General features: G+C 30.9%; 1 protein-coding gene across 1 annotated transcript in view; it reads left to right on the top strand.

Annotated features, from left to right (window-relative positions):
• Positions 1-6548, top strand: part of CHD1 (chromodomain helicase DNA binding protein 1) — a 114828-nt gene extending 108280 nt beyond the window's left edge. Inside the window, exons 35-37 of the mRNA XM_051994187.1 lie at positions 2127-2181; positions 2818-3025; positions 3765-6548. Of these exons, the coding sequence (XP_051850147.1) occupies positions 2127-2181; positions 2818-3025; positions 3765-4125 (624 nt within the window). The 3' untranslated portion in view covers positions 4126-6548. The remainder of the gene's footprint in view (positions 1-2126; positions 2182-2817; positions 3026-3764) is intronic.
• Positions 6549-10771: the final 4223 nt, after the last annotated feature.

The following is a 10771-nucleotide window of genomic DNA, read 5'->3' as shown; positions in this document are numbered from 1 at the left end:
TGGGAGCATAGGTAGGATAGGGACTTGGGAAGGGATAGGGCTGAGATATGATAGCAAGTAACAAACAACTTTCAGTCATTAGGATTAGGGAAGGAGAAATAGAAATTTATTAGTGTGGTAATAGAAGTAAACACTGTATTTTCCCTTTCTTGACATGAGTGATACCATTTTAGAATACATCTCCATTTCATTGTAGTTACATCTAATATCCATGTTTTGTGGCCCCTTACCTCATTTCTTGAGCAAGCCTAGCTATATATATGATTTTCTACTCTTAGATTTCAAAGGTCAGTGACAGACTAGTAGATTAGGAAATTTTTCTCCTCCCCCGAAACCAACAAACTCCTCCCAAGACCAATGACTGGTTTTGGATTCATAATGAATGTGTTTTTTGTATATTCTAAATACTTGTGGAACACGACTCTTTAAAAGATATTATTCTCTTTGAGCTAGCCGATGTTTCTCCCTTATCTTGAATTGTTCCTGCAAACAAAATAAAAAACTTTTAATAGCATGTATCCAAAATTATAAAAAATGTGTTTTCTTTTCTCTAGCACTAGCTAGAAGACAGTGATTTGAACTTTTTGATAATAGGGATTTCTGCCTTCCAGGGTCCTATGAAGGTAGAAAAAGAATCATTAAATTCTCTTAAAACACCAGGGTAGAAGATAAATTTAATAACTAGGCATTCAACTCTAAAAATAAATTGTAATCAGGTAATCAGGTAGGTACGGGGATTTGAATGAAATCCACATTAACCATCAGTTATTTCACCCCATGATATCAAGAGATAATACAAAACTAGATGATATCCTGAATATGGAGTCATATCTTAGAGTCTAGTGTTAAAAGTTTTATTCCTAAAGGGGGTCCTTAAAGGCAAGAAGTTTGATGTTTGAGGTTCTAATACTGAATAGGGCCCTGGAAGGTGAGATTTGGTGTCTTGAGCACAAATAATCCTGCAAAACTGAGAATTTAAAGAAAATGACTAAATGTATAAAAATATAAAGTGACCAAATTAATAAGGCAAGAAAGAAATCTTAATCAACCAAGAAAAATGGAGCATGCCATAAATGAACTACAAATGGATTACTCATCTCTTAAGGATATATAAATAAATATTCTCATACATTTGAAGAACAATGTTACTAATTCAGGAATAGGAAATAAAATCCCACACTACTGAGATAACTCTAGAGCAATCTTACAAATGAATGTTGTTATATTCAAAAATTTTAGAAGACATAGTATCTTAATCCCAAAAATAGTCCTTATGAAATGACAGAATGTAAGCTTCCTGGAAGGAGATATTCCTTTTCTTTTTTTTTTCTTTTTTTCTTTTTTGTATCCTTTGCATCATACCTAGTATGTAATAGGCATTTGGTAAATACTTTATGAGTGTTCAGGTTGAATTTGTGAAAGGAATGCAAGTATACTTTTATCAAAAGGAAAACAGCATAATTAATCATCCAAACAATAAAAACAACATGATTGCATAAATAAATTGAGAAAGTACCTTCAAGAAAATACATGATTCCTAAAATGAAAAGGCATGGTATTTTACACATAAGAAGCTTGTATCTTGGATCAAAAACAAGCTATGAAAGCTTTCTCAGTGAATTTTAGAAGCAAAGCAAGCATGCTTTTTTCTTCACTATTAATTTGACTTAATATTAAAATATTGACTACAGCAGTAAAAACCGAGAAAAAAAATGAGGTAAACATTGTTCCTTCCCGCCCTCCCACACCCCCCCAAAAAAGCAAAATTATCCCTCTTCACAGATGGTGATGGTTTGATTTGATCACAGACGTACTCATGAAACTGCCTAGTCCCTTTACTTTACACACAAGGAAGCTAAAGTCCAGAATAGTGAAGTACTTGCTTAAGTAGAAATGCCTGGATTCATATCCAGGTAACCCTTTAACTCAAAACCTGGGCTCTTTTCACTGAATGCCACAGCAGTCCTAAAGAAACAGAAGAAACTTAATTGACATGCTTTAATAAAACAATAAAATGAGTGCACAAAAATTCATCAACTTTTCCTAGATGGATTTTTCTAGGAAATATTTGAAAATTATTTCAAAAAATGTTTTTAATGATTTTTACATGTATATATTTATTGCAGCAAAACAATGACCAAAACAGCAGCAGCATGAATACGCATATGATTAGGAATCCAGGTTAGTTTTACTTATTGTTGTCTAAATAAATATTTTGTATACATTTTAAGACACTTTGGTTTTGATCTAAAATTGTATAGTTCTCATTAATGAGTGTTTTCATGTTATTTTTGTCATCTGGGGTGTTTTCTATATTGGTGCTAAATATTTTCTCATGAATATATGTCATATATCAGCTATATTTCCTAAGTCATTTCTTAGTAATAATTTTCAATAAGAAGAGTTATTTTATTTACTGAAAACTATAAGCATGTGGTTAATAATTAAGGTAGCTTAATTAAATAAAAACTTATTAAAATTTTTTTTTAGCATAAATGTTTGCTTTTCCCCAGGCTCTATGTATCACAGACTATGAATTTAGCCAAAAACGAAACAATTTTGCCACTTTCCATATTTATGAATAACTATTCTTAATAAAATTTAATGACATTTCATAGCAACTGTGCAAATAGTGGGGAAAAAAATACCATTATTTATTTTCACATTCAGTCAAAAAAAAAGTAATGCTCCCTAAGAAATGAACTTTGTTTTGGGGGTGATGGGAATTGGAGGTATCATTATTTCAGTTCGTTTTATTCCCTTTAGACTTTTTTAATGTTGTAAACGCAAGTCAGACTTTTTTTCTTTTTTACATAGATGTGGAAAGACTAAAAGAGAATACAAATCATGATGACAGCAGCAGGGACAGTTATTCTTCCGATAGACATTTGTCTCAATATCATGACCACAAAGATAGGCATCAAGGAGATGCTTACAAAAAGAATGAGTCCAGGAAAAGATCATATTCATCCTTTAGCAATGGTAAAGATCACCGGGAATGGGATCATTACAAACAAGAAAGCAGGTAAACTTTGCCAGTTATTTTATAAAAGACATTTTGTGAAGGGGGAAAAAAAATTCCTTCTCCGTTTTCTCTGTTTTTTAAAATGAAGTTACAGAACACAAAATTACTGAGTCATATAATCTTTCTGAAATCAGTTCAATAAATTTATTGTGAAATAATGTGTATTTTGTTCTCTGTGCTAATAATAGTGTTTCTTTTGTTAAAAAAAAATTCTTTCTGTTGTATTTTATTAAAGTTCATCTTGAAGAACTTAAAAATCAGTTATAGCCATGGACTAAAATAAAGGTCTTGGACAACTTGATATTCAAGGTCTGGTTCCAGTTCTCAAGCCCCTTGATATTTTTGATTTTAGAAAATCATGCACTATTGTGAATAACCTCTACATTACAACGAAAGTGGATTTACAAAAGCTTAAAATGAATGCACTGAAAGAAGCAATACTTATCATACAAGGTTTCGATGTCAAGAATTAATGTTTTCCTCAGTTGTCATTTCAGTTTTGCCTGATAAACACATAGGAAGTACTTGTTAGTTGATTACATAAAAAGCTATTTTAGTTGTTTTTTTTTTTCAAGGTTAGGTTTTTATTATTTTATTATAATTAAATATTTATTATTAGGCTTTTATGAGTTTATGCCAAGAATTTATAGTTCCTGATGTGAATGAGTAGTTTTCCATGATAGATAATTTTATGTGTTTTCCTTAATTTTGACTAATAAACTTATTTTTCTCTCATCAGATATTACAATGATAGCAAACACAGAAAAATGGATGACCATAGAAGTAGGGATCACAGATCAGTTTTGGAAGGAAGCTTAAAAGACCGATCTCATTCTGAGCACCGTTCTCATTCAGATCATCGGTTACACTCAGACCATCGATCAAGTTCTGAATATTCACACCATAAAACTTCAAGGGATTATCGGTATCATTCAGATTGGCAGATGGACCACAGAGCTTCCAGTAGTGGCCCTAGGTCACCATTAGATCAGAGGTCTCCATATGGCTCAAGATCTCCTTTAGGTCACAGATCTCCATTTGAACATTCATCTGATCACAAAAGTACACCTGAGCATACTTGGAGTAGCCGGAAAACATAACAAATACTGACATTGCCTGTTTGGACTTTCTTTTAGCCATATATCGTAAACTACCACAGTAATTGCCTTACATGACTTGAAAGATATGGACAGGATCCTCCATCAGTAGCAGTATTGTTACTTCTTTCCAGGATGCAAGGTCTATTATCCCAACAGAAGAAAAATATTTTTGTATTTAAGGATTATGCTGCACTGTGTTACATAATGTTGTAACACTTTTTTTTTTTTAAATAATGGAAGATGTTTACTTTTTACAGGGACCTCAACACTGCCCCATTTAGACTGGATAAAATTCTTTGTGTCAGTGATTTTAGGCTGAACTCCATTTAAATTATGTTTGTAAATGAACTTTACACACTGACCTGTAATCATGTTTCAGGAAGGAATGAAGAGTTTGTTTTGTTTTGTTTTTCTTTAGCAAAGAACTCTCAAGGACTTTGTTCACTTTCCAAAGCTACTTGTTTACATTGTACACTGCGACCACCTTGCCGCTTCTCATCACAAGCTTGAATATTTAAATTCTGTACCTATGACTGTAAAATATCCAGGAATTCTTGTTTGTGATAAATTGTAATGCCTTTTTACAAAATAAAATAGTTGTAAATTATTGTAAATTAATTAAATGAGCTTTCCTTCCCTCCCCCTCAGGCTTTTTTTTTTTTAATTGTTCCTTTCCCCAACAACTCAGGCCTTGTCATTTAAAAAAAGGACAAAAATCAATGTATTAACAGCATTTTTTAGTAAATTGTCTAGATGGAATCACTGTTTAGAATGTAAAAATGGGGGAAAAGAACATTATTCCATTATATTATCCCTTAGGATTCCTTTTATATTGAATATTTTATTAGATACATTTTTTTAAAAGCCAGTGTTGTGATTGTTTGTAGTAATGGACATGTACTATCTAAACTGCATGCTCTGAAAACTTTTTTTTTCAGATGCATTGGTTTAAAAAATACTTTTGTGAACACATCAGAACCCAAATCAGCCAAAATTTATTGTAAATCCATTTGTTTTCCTTTTTAATGTGGGCAATAATGTCAAATGTGCTATGCAGCCAGTTAATATTTTAGATGAACTGATTGACTTTTAATAGAAACTGTTACAGTGCACACTGATTGTATATAGATATCTTCTACATATGACAAATTAAATTTAACAAAAAGGATATGTGGACTCCTGTACTTTTCTGCCTTTTTACTCCTTCAGTACTTATTAAAATTTTTACGAGATGCCAAAACTATATATATATATTTTTGATAGTCATTTGAATATCAATCATCAACACTACAGTTATATTTGATTTAAAGATATATGGGCAAAAAATATTATAATAAACAGCTGACAGTTAAATTCTGGGTCACTGTTTTAAGCTGCTTTGGAACTCTTGACTAATGCAAATATTTTATTTTTTTTTTTTGGTATTTTGCGTGATTATTTGGTTTCTTTGTAAATTTTTAGTCCATGTAAAATATTAAAAGTCAAAATCTTCCAAGGACACAGGAGCCTTTTAATTATAGGAAAATATTTTTATAAACAGTAATGGGATAAATTTATAAGTGAAATTTAAAAAAAAAATGTTTGCCCTTTAGCTGATTAGCATCTCAAATTTATTTTACCTGTATAATAAGGCAATTGAAATATTGACTGTACTTTGGGAAAAAAAAAAAAAAAAAGCAAGGCTTCATCTTTTCCATCAGGTAGCCCTGCCTGGCAAATCAGGAAGATGCCATCTTCCTGTTAGATAGGGAGAACCCAAAATGAAATGCTTCAGAGTTTTCAGGTCTGTTTTGCCTTTAAATATAATCATCAGCAAATGATAATACAGTATTTCTCCAGTATGAAAAGTTCAGGTATGATTCTATGATTTTTATTTTTCAACTTGTTCACATTCTGCTCTTGATAAACATGATTTTATTGCACAAAATGGTAATCAATTGGAAATTTATAACGGCTAAGTTAAAAATCATAACATATTAAAAATATGTTAGGGTTGATAACCTTTTTCTTTTATTTTAATTGTAGATAGACTCAATCTGTTATTGGATGTATTATGTTCAATTCATCACACATTTTTGTTACATTAGAATGGGCTAGATTTAAATCTTACTGTGCTACATTTAGTTAGAATATTTATGTAACATGAGAATTACTGTGAGAATTATTTTTTTTTGGCAAGAATCCAAAATTTATGTGAAAAAGGAAATAGCCATATATTCAGAATTAAGTAAGAGAAGAACATTTACCACATAGATGTTGTTAATGGAAAATTCTCTGCACAATGACCCTTTTTAAAAAATCTGTGTTCCACTTGCTTAGTCTTTTAGTTCATTTCTGTTTGAGAATGAGAGAATCTTATGCACAGTACTGTATTAAACATCCACTTTACAATAATATATAATAAATAATTCTTATAAAAGTAATGGCCTGTTTGCTTATATAAAAAGATTGATCTTTTTTAAATTAGGAAATATTTTAAAGGATAAACTTTTAGAAAATGAGAGAAACTTCAGAATTTGACTGGAATCATTCTAGAATAAATTACCATTTTAATAAAAATGGAATCTTGATTTTTATAAGTGATAACTGGAGAGGTTTATGTGATATAGCTGAATAACTATAGAACCTATTTTTTTTTTTTTTGTAATCTGCATCAATTAGCTTACTGCTTTTTAGGTCCACCAATTTTTTTTCATGATTGAAAGGAAATGACATAGTATTTCTACCTATCCAGCAAATGTCATATTGGACCTTCTATGGTAAAAGCCATAAAGATTATTTTGAATGGAACTTATTTAAAATTGGCAAACTTAATAAATGTTAGAGCTTTTAGATATTTGGGGATACAAGCATTTCTAATGTTTCTATAGGTGTCTCATATTTAGTCATGAACTAATAAATGTGACTAAAAGCTCATATGTTCTCCACACCAGTGTATACTTACTGTTTAATCATTACAAATCAGTTAATATACTAAATTATTGGATATTTTATGAATTCATGTAGTTTATGCTTAAATGCAAGACTTTATTTTTAATGTAAATAGATTGTCAGTGGAACAGAAAAGAGTTGAAGAAAGTATAATGTATTGATGTGTAAACAAAGCTGAGCTTTTTTAAAGTGAATTTTTATCTATAGCAAAGATTTTCTTTCCCCCTAAGCAATTGGGGTTAAGTGACTTGCCCAGGGTCACACAGCTAGGAAGTGTAAGTATCTGAGACCAAATTTGAACTCAGGTCCTCCTGACTTCAGGACTGGTGCTCTATTCACTACACCACCTAGCTACCACCATATCTAAGATTTTTAACTTGCAAAGGGTGAACTTGTTTTAAAATTTTTTATAACTTTCAATATAATTGATTGTTGTTGTAATGTTGAGTATTTTATATATTTAAAAGATTTTTATTTTTATTTTTATATTTATTCTTATTTTGAATAGAGCTTTACCAAATCCATGACATAAAAGGTTAAGAAGAATTCCTACTGTGTAGAGATCTTTTAATTTCCTGGAAGATATAATTAAATTTACATAACTTTTAATGACTGCATAATATCCTTATATATTAGGCTCTTTATTCTATTTGAACTTTCAAGTTCCTCTTAAAAATAGTTTTAAATACAAAATTTGAATACTTGATTTCAAGCCAAACCTTTTACACATGTTGACTGTATAATCCTGGGCAAAGTCATTTAACATTTCAAGACTCCTAAGCAGCTGCAGAACAGTTGCCATTGGTAGAGATACCAGTTGGTAAAGGTATGTTAATTTCCCATATTAAGACACAACAATGAAAGAATTTCCCAATGCTGAATTTCTTTTTGGAGGCAGTTGGAGTTGTGATTTGCCCAAGAATCACATAGGTCTGAGCCCAAATTTGAACATGGGTTCTACTACACCACCCAGCTATCCCACAATACTGAATTTTTAGGGGCTTAAAAAAAATAAACATCGAAAATATATTAAGGCAAAAAAGTACTACCCACAAATGTATTATTGACTAATATAAAGTTGTTTTTGAAACTATGTACTGACCTATTATTTTTCATCTACTTGGAAATGACAATGCAATTACAGTTCCCAAAGTACTGACATGACCTATCTCAGTCCTGATGTATATGTATATATGTTATGACATGCACAGAACAAACCTTACTAACTAGAGAGAATTATAAAATGCACAAAAATACAAATACATGAATATCCTTACATATTTAATATACTTTTACCATATATAATTTTGTTGAAATGAATTTACTATTCAAAATTAGATCTTGAGAAGAAAATAGCTTTTCTGTAGTGCATTAAGCAAATACAGAAAAAGAAATTTGACTTCCAATTTTCTTTCACTTACTGTTTTTTATTATGTATTGTTTGAGAATTTATTTAGGGTTTTTTTTTTTTAAACTATCTGGAATATTAGGTATAAGTACTATTAGAGGGATAGTCTCAGCATTAGAAAGACCCTGAATTTGATTGCCAACTCTGATACATGCTGATTGAAAAATAAGGGCCCAAGTAACTCTGAGACAAGAATTTTCAAGCAGGTTTTGATCCGCATAGGTAGAAGGAGTTCTCTTCCCTATAGGTCCAATATTTAAATTAAAAAAAAAAAAAACACACACTTGATCTATGAACCAGCTAAGTTATGGAAGTAACATGTGGGATGATTCTTGGGAGTTTGCTATTCAGTTTTTTCCTGGAAATGGATTCATCAGAATTTGTGAATTATAACTTTTAATTTTAATGGGAAATCTTGAATTTGAGACCTACTTATGTGTATTTTGACTAAAGTTTACTTGTAACTGCCATCATTTTGAAGACATAAACTTAGGTATCCTATTTTATATTGTCCAACTGCATATTTGCTTCCCAGAATTTTATAATACTATCTAGCAATATTAATAAACTACATAAGTAACATTTCTAAAATCTAGTCGAAAAGTTTGCCCTAATATTTGATATTTCTTAGGGAAACTGAAATGAGTTATTTGTTTTTGTTGTATTTTACTTTGGCAAGTACCTGGGGGCATCTGCAGTCAGATTGCTATATAACATCAAGTATTTAAAGAAAGAGACCACTAAGAGCTGAGAAGAATTTTATAGATCCATGAACCACTCTTAGAATAAATTTCAAAATTCTTTCCATTTCCATCTTGAATTTTCAAATTTTATTATTTGATTTGTGAAGGAACCTACTGGGTTTTCCCAGAGAAATGATAGATTTGTAAAAACTTACTAATGAAATAGACAACAAAAACTAATAAAAAATTATATGGATAAGCAAAGAAAGAATGCTTTATCTGATTCATCTTTTTTATACCATGATACCCACTATAAGATGTATCTAAAGACCAAATTAACATGAGAACTATAAAACAGGACAAACAGTGAATTATTACTAGCTGCAGTTTATAAATGTTATAAAGGACTCCAAAAAAAATTTTTTTTATTGTAATTAGTTGAACAGGAAATGACCACACTGTCAATAAATTTTTATTACAGTGAATTTGGTCTGTTCGTTTGTGGCTTAACAAAAAGGTGGTTTGCTTTCCTCCATTTTCTTTCACTAATTCATGCTAATTGACAAAGAACTCTTAAGCTTGGAAGAGCAGAGTTCTAGTGTCAACCATAACCTTCAATGCATTACCTTTAATGCATTACCTTTATCTCTCTAGTATACTGACCCCAATGGAATCTGTTCATATAACAAATCTAGGGAAACAGTAGAATGTGGCATTCAGGAATATTTGATTCCTGTTTCAACTCTGATATAATAGGATTGAATTAGATTGAATTGTTTTTTTGTTTTGTTTTAGCTACATAGATCCTTGCAGCAGCCTGGTGGAAACCAGGGACCACTTTTCAGAATGATGTTTGTTGCTTGCATTCATAATTCTAGGAAATGCTAAATTTTAGGTAGGGATTAGTGAAAATTAAAAAAAAAAAAAGAAAAGAAAAGAAAATTCATCATCGAATAGACCCTTTGGAAAAAATAATCCACATTCTGAACAAATCCAACCATTCTGAAGAGCAATTTGGAACTATGCTCAAAAAGTTGTCAAACTGTGCGTATCCTTTTTATCCAGCAGTGCTACTACTGGGCTTATATCCCAAAGAAATCTTAAAGTGGGGAAATGGACCCACTTGTGCAAAAATGTTTGTGGTATCCCTTTTTGTAGTGGCAAGAAACTGGAAACTGAGTGGGTGCCCATCAGTTGGAGAATGGCTAAATAAGTTACAGTATATGAATATTATGGAATATTATTATTCTGTAAGAAAAGATCAACAGGATGGTTTCAGAGAAGCCTGGAGAGACTTACATGAACTGATGCTGAATGAAATGAGCAAAACCAGGAGATCACTGTACAGCAACAAGATTATATGATGATCAAGTCTGATGGACCTGGCTCTCTTCAACAATGAGATGATTCAAACCAGTTCCAATTGTTCAGTGATGAAGAGAGCCTTCTACATCTAGAGAGCTGTGGATAACAACAGAGCATTTTTACTCTTTTTGTTATTGTTGGCTTGCATTTTATTTTGCTTCTCTTTTTTTTCCTTGTGTGGCATGATAATTGTATAAATATGTATACATATATTGGATTTAATATATTTCTACCATGTTTAACATATATTGGACTACTT

Source organism: Antechinus flavipes, chromosome 1 (assembly GCF_016432865.1).
Source record: "Antechinus flavipes isolate AdamAnt ecotype Samford, QLD, Australia chromosome 1, AdamAnt_v2, whole genome shotgun sequence".
NCBI lineage: Eukaryota > Metazoa > Chordata > Mammalia > Dasyuromorphia > Dasyuridae > Antechinus > Antechinus flavipes.
This window is presented reverse-complemented; position numbering and strand designations above follow the sequence as displayed.